Consider the following 20,758-nt stretch of genomic DNA (forward strand, 5'->3'; position numbering starts at 1 on the left):
CTCTGGTTATCATCATTCGTACCTTTGCAGATTATATATTTAACAAAAGACATTACAATTTTGATTGGAAAAAGGAAAAATAAAAATCACTCACACACACACTAGATATGATTCCCATAAAATCTTTAATGGAGGTGATAACATGCAAAAAAAAAAACAAAAAAAAAAGAAGAATAAAATGAATTATTTAGGAACGCTACTATAAAAAGAAACGAGAGGCCTTTTTAGCAATGCACCCGTTGGTGACCATCGCACCTTCTTAATAACTGAGCCATACAGGTAACAACTGAGATGTGACAATGTGCTGGAGGATAAACAGGGAAGCATCCCCAGTGTGGGAAAAGTGGCTGTTAGTTTTGTCCCCATTCCCAACATTTCAGGATCCATGTAACTGGCGCGTCGCCACCAGAAGGCATTCATGAGTTTGTTGCCGGGGTGCAGTGAGAGTTTGTGCTCTGTCGGCATCTAGAAATGTGATGCAGCATTTATTCAAGACTGTGTGAAGCTACATAACAAAGAACAGTGAGCAGAAGAAAAACCGTTACCAAGCATCCTTATTCGAGACAGCCACCATTGGGAAAATACTGAAACCTGCCATAAAATGATTGCTGGCATTAAAGTCATTCATTTCATGGGTTACTTCTTGAATTTAAGATCAAACCATTAATTCTGTTAAAATGTTCATTTAGAAAGCCATGTTTTACAAAATAATGAGCATGCTGGTGCGAAATTATGTTGACCTCTTTAAACATTACAGAAAAAAAAAAAAACTTGATACATGTATTAGAGGATATGCATACCTTAAAAAAATGCAAAAGTAAAAAGAATTAAAAAAAAAAAATACTGTGAGAAACTGTGAGAACTTTATCAGGCACTCTGATACATCACTCTATCTCACGCTTTAATAAGACTGTATGTACATTTTGTGCATTTCATTACCAAGTCAAACAAGGTACTTATCAAAGTCGACCACCATGGATGATGTTTTTCTTTTTAAAAAAAAAAAAAAAATTTTAAAAAAATTTAAAAAAAGGAAAAAAAAGAAAATTAAAAAAAAAACTTTAAAAAAAAAAAAAAAAAAAAGCGCATACACCTCACATGTAGCGGAAAAACGCACAAAAACAAAAAAAAAAAAACCAAATCCTTTTCTCCTATTTGAACAGCAATGAAAAAAAGCTTAAGGCAAGATGCTGAACACAAAAATCCAATAGTTGATCTGGACTGATCTTTGTTCAGCTCTGGTGTTTGTTGGCATTTACCAGTTCCATCAGTAATCATCAAGAAGACTAGTGTTTTTTCCCCCCCGATAGTTGGCTCTCTGTCTCAGGCGTCTTTTACTACAGGTCATGAGAATCCATGACTTCCTCTCCACACCTCCTGAGTCTGCTCGGAGTCGCTGTCTCCTTCCATGCTTTTTTACGCTGGCAGGCTCAGCTTCTTGCCTTTCAACACTGAGGGATATAAAGTTAGACAGTCATCAGGTGAGAGCCATCTTTATTCCTGCAGCCACACGTTATTTATTCCACTATGCACTGACACTACACATGTAAGATCACTTAAAAGTGGACCATTCCTCAGTCTGTGTTCCCTCTTTGTGGCTCAAAGGCTTTGGGAAAGCTGTCTTTTAAAGATGAAACGATCACTAATGCTACAAATTAAACATTAATTTTAAAAGGAATCATTTTCATTTCCAGCAACTCTCTCTTTTGAATTCAAACAGTGTGACGTTACCTGATACAAGCTTTCATGTTAAAAAGGTTAATTGATCATTAGAAAAATCCTTTAAACAGCAAACAGAAAGATGTGTGAGCCCCCATTGTGCGGGAGCAAAAGGACAAGTACATCCAAGTGTGTAGTTTTGCGCAGCCGTCACATTTGATGAATACAAGCGTGAGTTTTCAGGAAAAGCCAGAGATTTTCTGGGTGACGTCAAGCTTTTTCACAGCAGTTAAGAACGCCCTCTGGCTCTTTTGAGTTAAACTGTTCCAAGAACTATGTCCCCCGAGCAGAGAATAAAAGTTCCTCTGACGTGTTGATGAATGAAAAACACATATTTCTCATGTTCAATCCACTTGCTAATCATTTTTTTATATGGATGCCTTAAATGAGAGCCCTGGTTTATTTCTGGGAAAGGACACAAACCCAGGGGGTCACAAGCTATGGGACGAGCCTGATTAAATGAGATTGGGATTGCGTCAGGAAAGGCATCCAATGTGCCAAATCAAACATGCGGATCCATCAGCTGTGATGACCTTTTAAAAAGGTCAAAAATAAGGGAGCAACTGAAAGTTCCAGATGAGGATGATAAAAAAAAATCATCCAAAGTTGCCCCAATCAACAAGCTACAACTAACAACCAACAAAATGAGATCCACTTAAAAAAGGAACTTAAAAAATATCAACTAAGTTGAGTTAAAATGTAACAAACTTACAAAAAACATCAAATTTGAGTTTTAAAGATCTCTGTAGTGACAAACGAGTGTCTCCACAGATGCAGCAGTTTTCTCTAATAACGCTGTTTAAACAGTGAATTGGTGTTAATGGCTCTGAAAGCCCTTCGACAGACTGGCGAGCTGCTCGGGCTGTATCCTGCCTTTTGATTTGTGCCAGCTGGGATTTGCTCCAGCCACCCCCATGACCCTGAATTAGATAAGCCGAAGGAAATGCATGGGTGGGTTTTCAAAGCACTATAATTTGGCTTTGTAAAATAGAAAGAATATTAAATAATAATAAAATACAAGTTCAGTTGACGCTAACAACCATCAAACCAGCTGGGAATTTCCAAATCATTGCACAACATCTCCTTTATGCCTTTCCCGGGACACTCGATTTACAGTAAGATAAGGAGGGAATTTTGTCTTAAACAGCCATAACTTTGGAGAATTTTCTTTCAGGAAACTTGCGCTGCTGAAACGTCAGATTAGCGTAGGCTGAACTCTAGGATGAGGGTTTTCCAGGGAACAAGACACTGGATGTTTACACTCATCCCTTTCATCAAATTTAAGGAATGATTTCAGGGCCAGCGTGGGCACAAAGAGCAACTACATCAACTAAAGTGTCCCCACATATTTCACGTCTATATAAATAATAACAAATTAGCCAATATCTGAATAATATCGATGCTTAAACCCACCTTTGGTGACATAAAGATAGAAGAAGTCACAGTAGAGGACAGTCTGGACCACACCAGCCACTATGGCAATCATGTCAAAGAAGCCCTCAAAGTAGAAACGCCAGATCCAGTTGAAGAGGTAAAGGGCCCGATACAGCCCCAGGCAGAACAGGTAGTGGGTGGTGATCGTCTCAGCCTCCCCGGTCTTGCTGATCATGAAGAGCTGAGGCAGAATTGCCACCGACTCCAGGTAGATGGAGAACGTCCACAGGATCTGCAGAAGACATTTACATATTCAGGAACACAATTTTACATTTACTCCCAAAATGTCTGGTTTGGAATAGATCATGTGCCTCACAATTTGACTGCGATACAGCAGTTTGAACTCACCTCCAGGGGAGAGAAGTCATGGTTAATGAGAACAGAAAGACCCCCGACAGGAACCACCAGGAACTCCACTCTGAAACTGTCGTGGTTTCCATCGTAGGTGGCCCTGAACTTTGCGTAGATTAGGTATACGGTGGCATATGCGCAACCGATGTAGATCAGCTGGTAAACAGCAAAGAACAGCCTGTCACTGAAGTGTTCTGGGAGAAATGGTGAAACCTATGTGAGGGTCAGGGCTGTGTGGTTGGCGGTGTCTTACCTTCATGCATGTGTTATACAGGGAGATGAAAGAGGTGAACAGATCCAAGTAACGTGTGGTGAACACAAGAGCAAACAGAATTTGGCTCTTTCCAGAGATGCCTTTAAGAAAAATATCAAGCAGAAACACAGTTTAGGCTGACATATACCTCAGCAGTTCACACAAAGCTTCACAAACAGCCTGGGCAAAACAAATCATGTTTTTTCTTTATTGAACAGTGACATCTGCTGGAAAAAAGATAAAACTCCGAAGTCTCAAGAGTTCAAAAAACAAGACCGTTTCTTTTCGTTTGGATTCATTTTAAAGGGTTAATGGAATAATGAGTGATGTCAGCCTGTCCTGATTTGCCCATAGGACAGTTTTTCCCACGTATTCCAAATACATGGAGATTAGATTTATTTATTTTTTTAAGTGGCTGTGAATTGTTCATATCTGTGAGCATGAGTAAAACTGTTATCAGACTTCATGTCCTGTCCAAAGTGTACCCTGTATCTTCCCATGATACATGGTACACATGATGCAAGAACATGATGCACCACCTCAAAACCACAATCAGGTCCTAATTCTCCAGGAATCTCAACTAGTGTTTGCTCGACATTCTTCCTGATAAACATCGGGGGTTTTCAGCAAGTGCCATCTTCACTCTCTGTGGCATGTTTGAGTTTGGCCTGTTCGGTGTGTCTTTTTGGAATCGATAACAATCTTTCCTGAACAATGTCAAATGTTTTGATCCATGTTCTTTATATTCTTAACTGATATCACACTTTTTAAGGGTATTTTGGGTCGGTCATCGTGTGCCCTGATTTACTGGTGGCAGTGGTAAGAGACAGGCAACGTGGGGAAATAAATAAAAATAAATAAATAATAGGAGACACTCTTTATAAACAGACGTGTTTTTTCAACCAGTTTCTACCAAGCAGACAATATTCTAAATTATTGGTCATTAAAATCAATGACCTCAGATCAGAGGATGTTATATGTTAAGAGTGTATATTCAGAAAAAAAAAGTGAATTTTTTGTATGTTCATTGTATGTTGATGTCAGGATGAGTGCATATTCATTGTCTTTCAATTTTAATGACAGACCAGTTCAATTAACAGCCTCTCAGATTCACTTTGAGTAATCTCTTCCTCAACACAAGTTAGATTTTCCCTTGGTTTCGTTTTATTGGGGATCTCCATAAGGAGTCGTGTAAGTGACTGTTAAGACCTATACGTTTTAATAAATCAATCAATATTTTAAACTTCCAGTACCTCCAGATTTAACACAAAGCTACATATTCTTCAGGTTTTAGCTTTTCACCCAAAACGCATGCGTCAACTTTTTTAATCAATCACAAATCTTTATCGAAAGTGGGACACAAAACCGCCCCCTTCTATGACTTATCTAGGACTTTAGATAATCATAGACTGCATCACTGCTGCCTATGTTGTTAGTTATTATTATTAATGCCTAAATTTTTATGTGAGTCTATAAGCATAAAATGCATTTTTAAATAAGTAAAACTTTGTACAAACTCTTTTTAGCAGGTATCTACTTCCGTAGCGCTTTCTAGAACGCCACGTCAGAAGCCAGACCCAAAAAATCGAGCCCCTCACACTTAAACAGTCAAACTATCCGAGCAGGAGTAAATGGATGTGAGGTGGAGGGGGTGGTGCTGAAACGTAGAAGCAGAAACCGCAAAAAGTTATTCTAAATATATTTGTTAAAAGGTTCCATTTATGTGCTTAATTGTCCAGTAAGCAGTAGGAACCCAACTGACCGCACTCAATCCACAGATCGGAGAACGATTAACGTACAAAAGGAATTCCTTCAAAGTCAACCGTTACTTTGATGTGTCTGCGTTATATTTTCCACCAACTTTAATATTTCACTGTCTAACTGCAGCAAACTTAGTAGTAGCTTGTGATGGAGATGCAGGCAGCACTTTTTAGCTGCCATCATCAGTTAGCCCATTCAGCAGCTATTAGCCGCTGCTTCAAATGAATGAAGAGGAAACGTTAGCATTGCTAGGTAGGTAGCTTAGAGGTTGCTGCCTTAAAAGATAAGATTTTTTTTTATCGATTAACACAAGTGAAACGGAACTAGTGACATTAGAAAACCTCACTGTAGCATTTATATTAAAGCTATATCCGGTGCTCACCTGCACACGACCTGCTTTTCCATATTTTGAGTAGCAGGATGATGATAGCAGCCAGATGAGAAAGATCTCCTGTGAGCCTGAAGATGTTCATAGCTGCGAAAAGAAAAATAACAGAGACACAGCTGAGAAGCTAACGTGGACTTTGAAACGGGTCACGCTTGATCCTGCCTGGTGTGAAGGATTCTTCTGCTCAACTTGGAGGCACAACACACCGGGATTCACGGGCTTGAAAATATGGCGAGAGTGCAGGTCGACGTGGAAGGGGGCGGGACAAAACACATAGACCGATTTGCATTGGACCAGAGAATGAGTGACAGCAGGAGAGGACCCGCCCACAACAAGCACGACGCTGAGAACATGAGCCCTGGTTGAATGAGGAGGGTCATCACAGACTTGTAAACCCCATAAACCTAATAACTGGCTGTGCCATCCTTGGCAGCAAGAACTGGCTGTTGATATGATTTTCTTTTTATGAAATGCTCTCATCAAAATGTTTTTTCTGGCATATGTAAGACCAGGCTTTGTGATCTTTTTAGTCATCACTGGTTTTCTCCTCCCATGGAGGCCATTTTTGCCTGGTCTCTTTCCTATTGTTGAAGCATGAACTCTGACCTTAACTGAGCCAAATGAAGCCTTCGGTTCCTTAGATGTCATTCTGGATTCTATTGTAACCTTGTGAATTAGTCCTCAATGCTCTTTTGGAGTAATTTTGGCTTGCAGGGCACTCCTGGTAAGCTCACCAGTGTTCCAAGTTTTCTCCATTTGTTAATAACGGTCCTCACCGGGTGGTTCACTGGAGCCCCAAAGCCTCAGAAACGTTTTTTGTTTTTTTTTAACTCTTTCCAGACTGATAGATGTCTATGACTGTTCCTCACCTGTTCTTAAATTTCTTTAGATTGGGGCATGATGTGCTGGCTTTTTCGGATATTTCTACCCCACTTTACTGTGCCAGATATGTATTTCAGCAGGTCTGGCAATTGTCAGGCCAAAAATATGGTTAATCACAGTTAAGTAATGATTTACAAGAGGGTGGAGGGAAGTTGCATGAGTGTCTGGCAGTACTTGCTGTCAAATTGGTCACAACCTCATAATTAGGTTAGCGGGGCAATTTTTTAGGCAGGGCTGAGCAGGTTTGGATAATAGATAAATGAAAAGAATCATTTAAAAACTTAATTCTGTTTTTACTGAGGTTGTGTTTGATTATTATGAAACGTGAAATGTGACAAATATGCAAAAAAGCTAAGAAGTCAGGAATGTGGTAAATCCTCTTTCAAGGCAGTGTAGATGCATAAATGACAAAATGTGGGGAAAATAAAATCAGCGAAAACAAAATTCATAGAATTTACTCTCTTGTGTGAGCACGATTGCTTCATACATATTTCTCCAAAACTACACATTCAGCTTTATTGACTTGCACTGAGTTATTTACTTTCCGCATAACCTTGCATGATATTATTACTGCCGGAGTCCTGTCACCAAATCTCTACACATTCTCAATAATTCAAAGTTATTGTTCTACCGTTCCTAGATTGCGCCATCATGTGTGCACAGCATGAGTTGACATTTGTGTCTACACGCAAAAATGTTGCCCATGTTGGGTAATAAGGGGTGACGGGGCTATTTGTGATTCCCCATCGCCAGTGACACCAAACCTCGCAATCCTTCATTTAAGAGCGTGAAATCAATTAAATGTACTTACACTTTAAACAGTAAATACTAGTAGTACAGTAGTTCATAATATCATGTTACCATAAACACAATAAACGCTTTGAATATATACAAATCCATTAATTGTACTGTAAAGCTGCACAATACAGGAAAATAAGAAGGAACTAGTAGACTTGAGGAAGTTCAGTCTACCACTTCCCATGTTGTCAGCCATTTAAAAAAAAAACGGCTGATACAAGGAATCATGAGATCATTCAGTGTCTTTCAAGCCGCAGACATGGACCGGTTGTTTTGGCTGTCTCTCCTGCTCGCCCACCTGTTGGTCACAGGTAAGATCATTTTCATATCTTTGCCGTCTGTAAATAATTCCTCTAGGAAATATATGTAAAAGGCTGGGTGTGATTCATATTGATTCTCTTTTGCCTGTTTATTGCAGCTGGCGAGGATACATGTCATGTCAACATATCACAGTCAAACAACATAATCTGGAAGAAAATAGGGGAAGAAGCTGTTTTCAATTGTACAGTTATTTCCAAGTGTTCAGTAGAATTTTACTGGTTCAAAGAGAATGTCTCTCTACCGCTTCATATGAGTAAAAAGTACCAAGGAGAAGCGTCTTTTCAAATTAATTCACTTAAAGCGAGTGACAGCGGGATGTACTTCTGTGCCGCAGCAACTCAGAATGGGTGCTGCACACCGTTTGTAGGGGAGGGAGCAACTCTTGTAGTGAGAGGTAAGGACTGTTTAGAGAGAAAACTCATTTTACAGTCATTAAAATGAAGACGACGCCTTCACTTTCTTTCTTTTTTTTAGAAAATACTAAAACAGTGATGGGAAAAATCGTGTCGGTATCATTTGTCCTCTTGGCCGTCTACAGCTTGGCTATAGTGACGCTCATCATTCTAAAGAAGGTGAATCACAGACACATTTATTTTAATGTGATCTATTGTGCAAGCCGGACTGAAAGTCAGTTTGTGCTCACGTGAAATTAACCTTTCTCTTCCTGTTCTAGTATGGCTGCAATATGAACATCTGCAGAAAGACATCCAAAAACGACAAGGTCTCTCTCTTCTGTTTTAACTCATGTTTGATGAATCCATTGTTTTCAAAATAGGGAAAAGCCCACAGATGCAAAAAAAAAAAAAGAGGAACAGGAACAAACTAAACCCTCTGTAAATACCAAGGCAGAAAAAAAATCCTAACCCCCCCTCCAAAAAAAGGGCTTTATAATAAATTTTTACTCATCTTTTCCCTTATAGAAAAACGCAAATAAAAAAGTACAGTTCCAGGACGTGCTGAAAGAAATGCACAAGAAGAGAAACATGGAGAAAAACAATCAAACAGCAAGCAGAAGCTCTTCTGAAGTTGAGGTAAATGTTGTTGTTACAGCATGTTGAGGTTAGATTTAGTCAAATAGACAGATTGTGTAACTTCTGCCGCAGGATGTCTGTACAAAATTCAATTTAACTGTTTTTGACCAAGTTTTAATATCGTTTCAGCCCTCGAGCAACGACCTGCAGCATTCTTCTGATGACATCTATCAAAATGTCTAAGCTTCATTCAAGGAATTGATGAATTCAGACCTCCATCATCTTGACGGAAAGGAAATTGTAAAGCCATTAAACACCAGCTGGATGATGCTGTTGAGTCTGAGGAAACAAGCAAGTCTGCAAAGGATGCAAGTCATTTGTGCTTCTTATCTTTTCTCATGAAATGAGACATAAAAACTACAAAACCAGCGTGGACCAGGCGACTATTTCCTCTCTAAACGTCAAGGCTCTTACACAACCCGCCTCTCACAAAGCATTCGAAGTTGTGTTGGTCTCCACCGCGCTTCCACAGCTTCCTTGTTGCTCATAACAACTTTTTCCAAGGATTTTATTTTCAGGACTTTCTGCAACACAAAAGGGGGATAATTAGACGATCCACATTAGAGGAATTACATCTGAATTTCACTTCTACAAAAAGCTAAATGTTACACCTTTTATTGCACGAATCATTAATCACGACGATTACTGGCAGTGAACTGACATGAAATGATAAAGCCATTTCTCATTAAAGGGGTCATGGCACTTTTTTGATAGCGCTTAATGTTTGTTACATTATTGACCAAGAATTTCTTTAAAACATTCTTAAAATCTAATCAAAAACATAAAGGTACCACGGATAGATTTTTTACCATTTTTAATTAGAAACAACACATTTATAGAATCTGATACCAAAACATAGAACAAGATACAGCACATGTCTGTATATCAAATACAGCTTATGTTATCATAGGAAAAGAGAGGGCCTTGTTTCTCTTTAGAGAAATCACAGTAAACTTATTAGAAATTCACATTAAGGCAGTGTTTAGCATTCTGAGCCAGTTGTGAAGCATATCCCATCCCCTAAATCTCAATACATTTTACATTATAATGTCCATTCATACACTGGATTATAATCCTTAGATTAGTTTTCACCATTTACAGCCTTTATTCAAAGTCTGCATAAACTGCCCCGTTTGGGCTTCTCTCTACTGTAAACTATCAAATACAGGTGATGCGAGCCACTTGAATCATGTTTTTTTTTTTTTTAATCTGCATGGAGGTTATTAACCATCAGGTTTGTGACACTAACTGTCTTTTTCATCGGGTAAAATAAGGCATTTCATTAACTGGCAAAATGAAATTTTTTGTTCTTGATGAATACCTTTCATCGATCATCACTGTTGATGCCAGAGCTTGTGAGACCTGAGTTTAAGTGACAATAATTTCTGATGTTATGTGGCCACTTTATGCGTCTGCATCTGTGAAAAGCTAAATGGAGTGTTTTTACCTTTCTCTCCCTCTCCATTATATAGATGATATATAAAAGCATCATAAACAGACAAAAAAAAATGAAACAAAATATTTTTTGTGTACAAAATGATCAAAAAGATCAAAGTCGACACTTAAATGATAGTCTTCAAGAAATAACCACACGACAAGTTTTTTGTTCCAGAGATGCGAAGCTGTTAACTAAATACTTCTCTTCAAGTAGATGCTTGAGTTTGTGTTTCAGTTGACTCTTTAAGGATCGAGAATGTCTCGACTATTTGTTCTCATTGCTAAAGCAGCGATTTAACATCCAACTTCAATGTTTGCATGAGTAAAGTTCCTTTAGTTAAGTTCATTGTTTACTCAGAACCTTTTGGCCTTCCAAACATCCACCTTATAATGTAGGATGCTGATAAGTGTAGCTGAACAGTTGGTGGGATTCTGTCATAAAAATATATCTCACAAACTAATTATAAACTAACAAACTATTATAATGCTGAATTTGTGCCCCACCCAACCCAACAACCAGTAAATGTTTAAGAATGGGAAGTAAAATACCACTTTTAAATCAAAGTAAGTGGGATAAAATCTAGATATATTTGCACCCAGATGAAAATTGCCATTTAAAACATTTACTTTTTCCACTTCAAATATTTAAAGCCCCTTGATTTGTTTGATTTTAAGGTACTTGATGATTTACAGTTGTTCCCTGTTAAAATTTCAATATATTCACTCATTTAAATATACAAAAATACTCATTTTAAATTATTCATTTACAGATCCCAACTACAGGCAATTAAGCCAGGTTCTTTGAATACCGAGAATACTGATATTAGCCATCAATATACTTTGTGTCAACTGTGTGACTGTTGCGAATGGAAAACGGCCTCCAAGCCAGGACTTGCAGAGCAGCGACACACATGGGCACCAAGCAAACCAAGTAGAACATGGCTCTGTGGAGGCTCTCCAAGGCACTAAAAACAAGGACAAACAAAGTGTTGGTGTAGTTACATTTATTTACAGTTGAATCATCCTGACTGTCACAATGCTAATTACGGAAACTGCAAAAGCATGCCTGTGCATGTTGACTGTGACTCGTTTAAATGGTGTAAAGAGGAATCAGTGGACGTACAAAACCATAAAGATCTAAGATATTTCAAGAGTCAGTTTATGTGCAAGGAATCGCTGTGAGCCAAAAGCACTCTTCAGATTCCTCTAAACAGTTAATGACAAGGTCTTGGCTCTGAACGATGTCAATGAGAAACACTATCCCTAATATGGCCAATCGTGCTCATGGCTATGAGCACAATTTAACCACCCACTGGTTAAATGTTATGTTTACGAGGGTTGCCACTTAGAAGCAAGGTGGTCTAAAGGGAGCTTATTTTTATTTTCACGCAGTGGATCAAGTGAGGGCCTGCGATAAGATATAACAATTAAGTGAAACTGTGACACATACAAATCCACTGTAGGAGAGCCCAAGAAAAAAAACATTGTAGATGGAAAACAAATGTTTCAGTGGTTCAGATTTTAGAAAATTATATAAACAGTGACCTTAGAAAAAAAAGGCCAAATCAGAGAGGCTGTCTCTTGAAACTGGTGTTTATTCAGTTGACTATAAAGTCGATTTTCTAAATAGCAACCATAGAAAAAAAAATGTTGTTCTCCTTCAAATTAAATGTGCCTCTATTTAGATTATCTGAAATGATAAGGGATCACAGTGGTGGATTTTTGGTGGTTTATTTTACTACTTTACAGTTTTAACTTTTTAGATTAGCTTCTTATTCTGCATTTGTTTAAAATCTAAAACACACTTTAAATCCATCAGTGTCATTACAGTTTATTGGTCAAAGCTAGATTGTTGTTACATGGTGCTATTGTTTTATACAGGATGGATTATCTACATTTCAATAGAAAAACGGGTTATTTATACTATAATGGGATAAACGGCCCCAGGCTTAAAGCTGAATAGTAACTGAACGCTTTGGAAAACGTACTACATTAAACATAGGTATCAGCAGCTGCAGCAACTAAGGCCCTCTTATTTTTTCCTCAGGTTTTTAGTGTTTACTGTACAGCAAGTTATGACATAAAGTATTAACAGACAGACTTAGGACACATGTCATAGATTTATGGGTATAATCCTAAAACCAGCTCCAAAAACATTTGCGCCCATTAAGTCAACAAGTAGCAAGAAACTCTCTGTACCTCGGATCTGAATCCTTTGTGACATCCTTCAGCTGTTCATACCCAAAGTGGTTCAGGATATTTAACACTATCATAGGAGCCAGAGACTGAGCTGGCTTTGTGAACAGTGCATTTGTTCCAAACACCATGGAAGAGAGAGGGGAACTACAGGAGGCGAGGAAGAGAAGAAAACGCATCATCACACATTAAATCATAAACTTGTTTCATTGCGTGTTAGTACACAGATTTGTGAGTGCTTAAATGAAATAATGTTGCATATTTTCCTAGTTTATGTAGTAAAATCATGAGGTTTTAAAACAATGCTGTAGCAGCCAGAGTTAATGAAGTGGTTTATATTTGAATCTGAGGAATGACTGAATTAGTCACTTGTGCTGACGTTCATATTTATAGTCATGATAGTGACACAAGTCAAGGGGATGGCAGGGTTGGTCTGCAGGCCCACCAGTTTGGTCCATCTCTGAATAAATACTAATAATATTCCCATCAAACTCAGCTGTTCTTTCTTACATATAACTGACAGAAATAGTGCACAAGGTAAATGTCTCGGCTGATTAAAATTTTGGCTTTGTCGGTATGACATAAAGGACAGTGGTGTCCAAACTGTCGACTGTGTTTCTTACCTGCGCTTGTATTTCTGCAGGTCAGTGTCAATAATGTCAGCCAAAGGCAACCCAAAAAGACTGAAGGAGGCCTGAATTATAACCCTGTATAAAACATAGAAACCAAAAAGAAATAAGATCAATGCAGTAAAGTAAAAGAAAAAAATCTTTTTACATATCAAGACAAACAATCCCAGCAGTAACTTCTTACATGTTAATGGTGAGGAAAAATGCCATGAAATAGTAGTGCTGAGGACCAATTGCTAGCATGACAGCTGCCATTCCAGCTTCCACATAGAAGATGAAGAGGATGATCCTGTAGTAGCCATGCCTATGCAGCAGACTCTGAGAGCTCAGCACTAAAAGCTAAAATGAGGACAGTCAGGAACAAGACATTGGGTTAGGCAAAGCAGATGATTAAAAAGCTGCAAGTATTTTAAAACCCTTTCCTTTTCGGTGCTTTCAGGTGTTTATTTAGACCTCTGACATTTGAGCAAGGTGGAGAGTTGGCAGCCGAATAGCTCTATTTATGAACTATGTGGTAAACGAAAATAAATAAATGGTTTTAAGTAGTTATTACAAATATTTCTGCCCAAAATACTACAAAAACTGTCCATTTAACATTGTCTATATCCCCTGTATTTCAACCTTGTTCCAAATTGAGAACTGAAAACTGGCACCGCCTGAGAACGGATTTCAAATTTTCCAAGCTTACCAATTCCTTTATCAGTGCAGTCAGCAGTAAATATCAACTGAAAATGATCTTTGTACCTCACTGTTCAGGACCTGTGACTTTAATGGACTAAAGCAATCAGTGTGGTATTTTAAAGCATTTATTCTAATCTTTATGGGGAAAAAAACTAAAACACTAACACTGTGGGACAATACCTGTGGACAGATGAATGCTGCTCCATACATGATGCTCTTTGCCAATGATGGAAGCACATCTGGAGGAATCAGGTGCTCAGTAAATATCATGGTAAAATTATTAAAGAAGGCCAGCATGAACACCTGGAAGAAGTTCATTAGTACAAATAGCTGAAAGTCCCTGTTGGTCAGGATTTGCCATGTCAACGTTTTCAACGTGGAGAAGGAGCATGCCAATGGATGCGAAGTCTGCTCAACAGACGCGGGAGCATCTGATTGAGATGCTTTATTGTCAAAGCGGCTCTCGCTGTGGAAGCCTGTGTAGAGCATGCAGCCACAGCTCAGGATAGCAATCAGCACAGCGAATGCCTGAAAGGCCAAGAAGTCTTCCATGTTGTTGGAAACCACACCACAGAAGAGGACACTGGATGAGCCAATGAGAGAAGCCACCTGGGAAATAAATAAGAAGGGATATGAAAAGAATGACGTGCTTAGGTACATAGAGAGAATAGACGTCAGGATGAAGGGCCTACCTGGTTGTATTTTATGAGTCTAAGTCTGTTCTGATGATGGCTGGAAATCTCTGCAAACAAGGCACATTGTGCCAACAGCACAAAAGTTAGCATGCCATCGAAAGCACACAGCGCTACTGTCAAGTGTAAACCACTCAACCAGTCGCCAGGGGCGTAGGAACGCCATGGGAACCAGGCTAAAAGAAAAGCTAGCGAGTAGAGGGGAGCGCCGTACAGAATGGAGAGACGTCGCTGAGAGCAGCAGGGTACCCTGGAGTTATCTTGCAGGTAACCAAAGAGAGGGTCATTAACTGCATTCCACACCATGTACACCACCTGTGGATAGGAAGCATGTAAAAGTGTTAATAAAAAAACAACAACAAGGAAATCTGTCAGAAATTTAAAAAAAAAAGAAGTAAACTTCAAAATAAATAAATAACACAGGAACTTTACTGCCATTTAATTGTTTATCCATTGGTTAATCACTTATGAACGACAATGTTGGAGGTTTTTATCATCAGGAAAAGCTGTAAAACTTGTGAAAAAAAAGAGTTAAGCCCAAAACCTATGCCGTTCCTTGCATTTTCCACATCTATCCCTTGGTCCATATCAAAGTCTTTACCAAGCCGATCCTTGTCTTTGTGACTCCTGCTAGTCCTCCTTTTTCATTATTCCACCCATTTTGTGCAACATATCAGTACCACTGGGTGCAAAACTGCCTCACAGCATAATGCTACCACCACCATGTCCAAAGCTGATGAAGCATTCTTAAGATTGAAAGCCTCAACTCTACTTCTCAAAGATTCCTTGCCACTGTGTCCAAATAACTCCATTTTTTTTTTTTGCCTTGTTTGACCAGGTTAGGATTAAATCTTTTTTTTTTTTTTGGCTTGTCCATGTGAGCAGCTGCAGATTTCAGTCTAACTTGAAGATGCAGACTTTGGGGGAGGGGCTTTCTATCTCGGTTGACACACTTGCAGTCCATGGCGATGTAAAACTCACTTCACTCTGGACGGTGACGCTGGTGCTCCAGCAGTTTCCAGTTCACAGTAGCCTTCAGCTTTGGTGGTTTTCGAGTTTTTCCTGAACATCATAACCCATTTCCTATCATCTGAGAGTGACAGTTGGGGTGTTCTTCTAGACCTCTGCAAATTGCATTTGAATAACTTGTTTAAACTGATGATCTTGGAATTTGCATTTGTTTAGAAATGTTTCCAAGAGACCTTCCCATCCTGTGTAAATCAGCAGTTTTCCTGCTTAAATATTCACTCAGCTCTCTGGACTTTCCCATTGTTCTAGGTATTTGTTATTCCACTGAGTGCCATCAAGCAAATCCTTTTTATAGTGGTAGAGAGAAACTACAATTACTATTCAATCATAATCAGTAATCGTTAGGTTACTAAAAGAAGTCATTCCTGGGCATGCATGTTAGACATCAACATCGGCTTATATTAGCCCTCTTGACTGCAACTGGCTGAGAATTTCACAGATACTGAAGTGATTTTATGAAGATAGAAATTCCATAGAGATTCTTATGGGTAATCTTTTCTTTTTGATGCTTTGAAGAATTCAGAAGCCAGTTGTTTTTTTTATTTTAAGCAACCGGCTCTTTAAATTGTACTCTACAACTGTGCAACTCACAGAGTATTGGTCAAGAAGGACAGGTCAACATACTCACTTGTGATTGGTGAAACGCTCCTTCGGATATCTTGTACCTATTCAGGAAGAGTTTCACATAGTAGAAGCTGAACATATTGTTTATCATGCTAGACCCCAGAGTGGTCATGGCATAAGCCAGCGCTGCAGGGTTCACCCCAAAGTTTATCAGGTGTCGGAAGACATTCATTGTTCCGGTCTGGAAACGCTCGAGACAGGTTTCACCTTCACGCCCACGAGAGCTTAACCAAGTTAAATGTGTCTTTAAACGAGCAAGGAGCGAGGAGGAGTTATTGTCACCTGCAGCACCGGTTTTACAACGCTACTGCTGTTTAGCATTGCTAACGATACTGCTGTAAGAATAGCAAAATTCCACAGGGCAAAAAAAAAAAGTCTGGTAATGAGACGGATATTGTTCCTGTTCACTAATTCCCATGAATGTACACTTGTTAGGAAGTAACACTTGCTAAATATTTACCCAAGCATTGTAAAAAAACATAAAATCTATCCCAACGAAGCTGTTTTAGAGTCACCAACGGGCGGGACTTCAGGATAAGAAACACGATCTGATTGGGCATAAAAAGTTCCTTCCTTATATTTACTGCTTCGTAATTCGTCAATACAAATCTCCGTCAGGCAACGTGGGACGTTACGACAGTGAAACCTGATTTTAAAATATTTAACTGTCATTCCTTATTGTAACTTTATTTAACTGTGCATAAGGATAAAAAACAAGTAAAATGTGTTCAGTGCGTTTTTTTAATTAATCGATTAAATTTCGTTTATGCTCTTTCTGCCTCCTGCCGGATGCTGGGGTGATTTGCCACGTTGCTGTAGACAACAGACTTTAAAGCCTCTCACACACCGGGGACGATGTGAGTTACGTTTGACCACTCGAGGCAGTGGACTGCAGTCAGCTTCTAGCCGTCAAACTCGAGTGTGTGGGGCTTCTGTCGGGTGGAGTTTTGGGTCACCCCTCGGTTTGAAAATGCTAACCGACATGATTTTGGAGGAAGAATTTGAGAAGAATGGAGAGTCTTGGTACAACCAGCAAGAGCTCGAACACGGTAAGAGCCGCTCAGCCCTGAGGTCGCACCCTAACTCTGACTGTGTGGGCAGGTTGTGTTACTCCAGTTTTATGTTTTATTTTAAATGAGTAAATTAATGAGCGTTACTGCTACTGTCTACCTATTGTAGCTATTTTTTTTTAGTTAAGTTTCAGTTAGTCTCCAGAGTGAGTTTGCTTATTAAAGTTGAGTTTTTATTTAGTTATGCTATTTTTATGCTAGGTTAAGTGTTAAATTAGTTGGAAGAGGTAATATTTAACACATCCAGAATAGGTATTAGTAATGTAAACACAACTCATTGTAAAACTGACTCACAGCCATGAGGATGTCTCAATAAACTTCTGCATCAGGGCCTCCTCATGCTTGTTTATCACTTCAAATTGACCAACACTAACACTAAACCCTAAACCTAAAACACTAGTTTTAGGTTTGTTCAAAAATATACTTGAAATAATTTTACTATTAGCTGAAGTGTTATCACTAATGTTAGTTGTAAGAGCCTTAGGAAAAACAGTGAGAAAAGCCCCTAAATAAGAGCTCACAGATTAAATTGAAGTTGAAGTCCTTGTGGCACAGACCCACAATAGGCATGCAATCCACATGAGGTCTCCTACACAGCCAGGATTTCCTGAGGCTGTCACCGGTCCCCCTGTGTTTATTGTTTTCAGACTAACATGACCCCTGTCTGTGCTTCTAAGCGAGCCACACAGATCATCTAACCAATATCACTGTGAATAAGAAGGAGTAAGGAAGATGTGACACTGAACATAATTATGTGTGTGGTGTGGCTGATCTGTGAATGTGTTGTTTACATTGTTTGCATTGTTATATGAATGCAACCAGAGTTAGGTTATAATTTAGTGATGTGAAATGGCCAGATAGTTGAAAATAGATGACTGACCAACCAATTAAAGTTTATTTGTAATTTATATCCTAAAATAAAGTAGATTTTCCTTTTGGGATGAGGAAAATCATGCTGCCCATCTTACAAGTATATTTTATCACATCCATCCATCTGTCCAGTCTCTTATGCTTGTTCAATTTCAGGGGTTGCACAGGGCAGAGGCACACCCTGGACAGGTCTCCAGTCTATCCCAGGGCTAAAAAACAACAACAACTACTAACTGAGAATTGTTAATCATTTAGTATCATGATTGAATAGATGAACTTGTAGGAAAAATTTGCTGCCTTCACTGGCAGCAGGCGGGAAGAATGACTTCCTGTAGCATTCCTCAGTGGGCATGGATAACAACAAAAGTGGTTAGCATTTACACGAAGAGATTTAGGAAGAAATGTATGCCACTTCATCTCCTCCACCAACTTTATGGGCTTCAGAGTAGGATTTAAGATTATTAGGTAGTTCACTTGTTTATTTTACGTTTGTTCCCCACAAAACGCTACTTTGTAATCCTGCTGGTGCACGCACTGTTAGTTCTGATTGCACACGCTTAACCTAGAAGATGTAGAAATAAAAGTATGTATGTAAAACGTGTGCAGTGAACACAAAAACGTGTCAAAAGTACATGAGCTTTGCACAAAAAATGGAAAGGATAAATGTCCTTTGAGTAGCTACTTTTTAAATTTATACTTTGAGTACACTTCAGCCTCTGTGCTTTTTTGCTTTTACGTAAGTAAAGAGGTTGCATCAGTACTTCAGCTTCTGCCAGGCCCTTTTCAAACACAATTTCCTGTCCTTCTTCTTGAATGAAAAATGTGTTAATTTTGCCATCTCTGTTAGTGACATTTAAAGTTTATCTTGGCTTGGTTTAATTGCATTTTTATTCCCTGCACTTAGTAGTCCCACAAAAGACCAGCTTCACATGGCTGGCCAAGATCCAGTACTCATGAGAATTTAGTAGGGGAAAGGGGTCACAAGGCATGCCTTAGATTCCTCGGTGAGGGACAATGAGTTGTTGTTGTGGGTGGCACTGGCGCAAGGCTACGCTTACACACTTGCCTAATTCTTTCAGCTGTCTGTATTCGGGCACTGAGTCCATCCCGAAACTTGTGTTTGCGTGTTTTACTTGACTCCTTTTTTTTTTCTTCTTTTTTTCTTTTTTGGTACAGATCTTCATTTGGCAGCAGAGCTGGGGAAAACCCTCCTCGACAGAAACCATGACTTGGAGCAGGCCCTGCAGCAGATGTACTCCACCAACCAGGAGCAGCTGCAGGAAATCGAGGTGATAAATTTTAGGAAGGAACTAATCTGAGTTTTTGAGGCTCAATATGTGCTCCGGAATTTCGTCTGTCAGTGTATGCAGATTCTGGTTGATTTTTACATGAATGAGTCCATGATTAGAGGTCACTCATTGAGAAAAGTCCATGCTGAGACATGTGAAAAGCTGTCCGAATGGAAAGTCATTGTGAAATTGGCACAGCTGAAAATAGGTTGGAGTAAAAGCTAATCCTACCCAGTCTGATCTAATAAGCCTTTGGCAAGGAGCAGATCATTTGTCTACCTAATTATTTGAAGACTTTCACTGGTTTTCCAGTAACAGAATACCACTGTTTTACTTGGACACTGTTCCTGGTTTTGATTTTGTGTTAGAGTCAATAAAATTTTGTTTTTGTATTCTAAAAATAATAAACATCCAATAGCAGAGAGACTCATATTTTAGTTCTAAGACAGCGCATGCGTAAACTGCTGATGATCTGAGTTGGAGGACACGGCACTTAGAAGGTCAGCACACATAAGACCCTTAATTTGTTTACGTCTTCGGTGTAAGGATTTCTAGAGGTTGTTTTGGTAATCCCAATACATCTCTTTGACCCACATTGTACTGGCTACCCGCCTTTCCAGTCTCAGAGGTGTGCTTTTGTTTCACGAAACTACAAAAGATCTGGAGAAATGCTTGCCAAAGAAAACTGTCACGAGTCCAGTCTAGCATTTTGAAAAGCCAAGTGCTGATGCTGATGTCATCGGTTGACCTATTGATGAAGCTGGTCGGCAGACAAATACAGGTTACAGGCCTGTATTGCACACTCAGCATGGTGTGCAATATGTCCTTAAAAGAAATTGAGAAAACTTGGCAAAAGAAGAAGTGGCAGCCTTAAAAGAAGCACTAACAGCAGATAAACAAGATCTGAAAGTCATGTCCTTAAGAAATGAGAGGGGGGGAAGCAAGAACCTCACACAGACCTCGAGAGATGCATCTGACCCTTCAGTTGATCCATGTGCTGTTTAATAAAGCTCTATTATAAATTGTCTCAGTGGAAAGGTGGCTGTCTAAAGGCCATTAATACAGAAGAGAAACGGGGAGAACTGAATGGGAAATCAGTGGCAACAGGTCTTAACTGTCTTAGTTTGCTGTATTTCCCATTTTCCTAGTAGAATGTAAAGAAACTCGTTGAGTGGTATGAGTAGGAACTTGGAACATTAAATTCTTCCTTGATTTTAAGTTGGGACATGGAAAAATTTAAGGAGTGGTGCTACTCCAACTTGAAATTATTATTATTATTATTATTATTATTATTATTATTATT

At 39.0% G+C, this 20,758-nt stretch overlaps 4 protein-coding genes across 6 annotated transcripts in view; 2 read left to right on the forward strand and 2 right to left on the reverse strand.

Annotated features, from left to right (window-relative positions):
* Positions 1–1,299: 1,299 nt before the first annotated feature.
* On the reverse strand, positions 1,300–6,237 carry LOC102298733 (ER lumen protein-retaining receptor 2). The gene is made up of 5 exons (XM_005925375.2): positions 5,901–6,237; positions 3,758–3,858; positions 3,502–3,660; positions 3,133–3,385; positions 1,300–1,451 (listed from the first exon to the last, which is right to left on the reverse strand). The coding sequence occupies exons 1-5, from the start codon at positions 5,989–5,991 to the stop codon at positions 1,417–1,419; spliced, it is 639 nt and encodes a 212-aa protein (XP_005925437.1). The 5' UTR covers positions 5,992–6,237; the 3' UTR covers positions 1,300–1,416.
* Positions 6,238–7,722: 1,485 nt separating this feature from the next.
* LOC102298413 lies at positions 7,723–9,628 on the forward strand. The gene is made up of 6 exons (XM_014334551.2): positions 7,723–7,897; positions 8,005–8,301; positions 8,382–8,479; positions 8,581–8,628; positions 8,828–8,938; positions 9,068–9,628. The coding sequence occupies exons 1-6, from the start codon at positions 7,813–7,815 to the stop codon at positions 9,119–9,121; spliced, it is 693 nt and encodes a 230-aa protein (XP_014190037.1). The 5' UTR covers positions 7,723–7,812; the 3' UTR covers positions 9,122–9,628.
* mfsd13al (major facilitator superfamily domain containing 13a-like) lies at positions 7,822–16,781 on the reverse strand. 3 transcript variants are annotated; one of them, XM_005925372.2, is made up of 8 exons: positions 16,231–16,781; positions 14,574–14,888; positions 14,062–14,490; positions 13,385–13,539; positions 13,195–13,278; positions 12,575–12,718; positions 11,215–11,340; positions 7,822–9,462 (listed from the first exon to the last, which is right to left on the reverse strand). In XM_005925372.2, exons 1-8 carry the CDS (start codon positions 16,396–16,398, stop codon positions 9,453–9,455), a joined length of 1,431 nt encoding a protein of 476 aa, XP_005925434.1. In that variant the 5' UTR covers positions 16,399–16,781; the 3' UTR covers positions 7,822–9,452. The 3 variants fall into 3 exon arrangements, with proteins under 3 accessions (XP_005925434.1, XP_005925433.1, XP_042078134.1); XM_005925371.2 differs by lacking the exon at positions 7,822–9,462 and having other exon boundaries at positions 10,094–11,340; positions 16,231–16,780; XM_042222200.1 differs by lacking the exons at positions 7,822–9,462; positions 16,231–16,781 and adding an exon at positions 15,555–16,210 and having other exon boundaries at positions 10,094–11,340.
* Positions 16,782–16,866: 85 nt separating this feature from the next.
* cdr2a (cerebellar degeneration-related protein 2a) overlaps positions 16,867–20,758 on the forward strand; it is a 7,557-nt gene continuing 3,665 nt past the window's right edge. Inside the window, exons 1-2 of the mRNA XM_005925376.3 lie at positions 16,867–17,275; positions 19,343–19,455. Coding sequence (XP_005925438.1) covers positions 16,993–17,275; positions 19,343–19,455 — 396 coding nt within the window. The 5' untranslated portion in view covers positions 16,867–16,992. The remainder of the gene's footprint in view (positions 17,276–19,342; positions 19,456–20,758) is intronic.

The sequence above is a fragment of the Haplochromis burtoni genome, unplaced genomic scaffold (genome assembly GCF_018398535.1).
Source record: "Haplochromis burtoni strain Fernald_Lab_line unplaced genomic scaffold, NCSU_Asbu1 Contig_81, whole genome shotgun sequence".
NCBI lineage: Eukaryota > Metazoa > Chordata > Actinopteri > Cichliformes > Cichlidae > Haplochromis > Haplochromis burtoni.

Excerpts from the sequence above, each read along its gene's own strand:
- mfsd13al (XM_005925371.2), bottom strand. The coding sequence starts at position 16,398 with ATGAATGTCTTCCGACACCTGATAAACTTTGGGGTGAACCCTGCAGCG. Across the intron at positions 14,889-16,230 it reads GAGCGTTTCACCAATCACAA|GTGGTGTACATGGTGTGGAA; the intron begins GTGAGTATGTTG and ends TCCTATCCACAG. Across the intron at positions 11,341-12,574 it reads ACAAAGGATTCAGATCCGAG|TGCCTTGGAGAGCCTCCACA; the intron begins GTACAGAGAGTT and ends CCTTGTTTTTAG.
- LOC102298733 (XM_005925375.2), bottom strand. The coding sequence starts at position 5,991 with ATGAACATCTTCAGGCTCACAGGAGATCTTTCTCATCTGGCTGCTATC. Across the intron at positions 3,859-5,900 it reads GAAAAGCAGGTCGTGTGCAG|GCATCTCTGGAAAGAGCCAA; the intron begins GTGAGCACCGGA and ends TTTTTCTTAAAG. Across the intron at positions 1,452-3,132 it reads CTATCTTTATGTCACCAAAG|TGTTGAAAGGCAAGAAGCTG; the intron begins GTGGGTTTAAGC and ends TATATCCCTCAG.
- LOC102298413 (XM_014334551.2), top strand. The coding sequence starts at position 7,813 with ATGAGATCATTCAGTGTCTTTCAAGCCGCAGACATGGACCGGTTGTTT. Across the intron at positions 8,302-8,381 it reads AGCAACTCTTGTAGTGAGAG|AAAATACTAAAACAGTGATG; the intron begins GTAAGGACTGTT and ends TCTTTTTTTTAG. Across the intron at positions 8,480-8,580 it reads CGCTCATCATTCTAAAGAAG|TATGGCTGCAATATGAACAT; the intron begins GTGAATCACAGA and ends TTCCTGTTCTAG.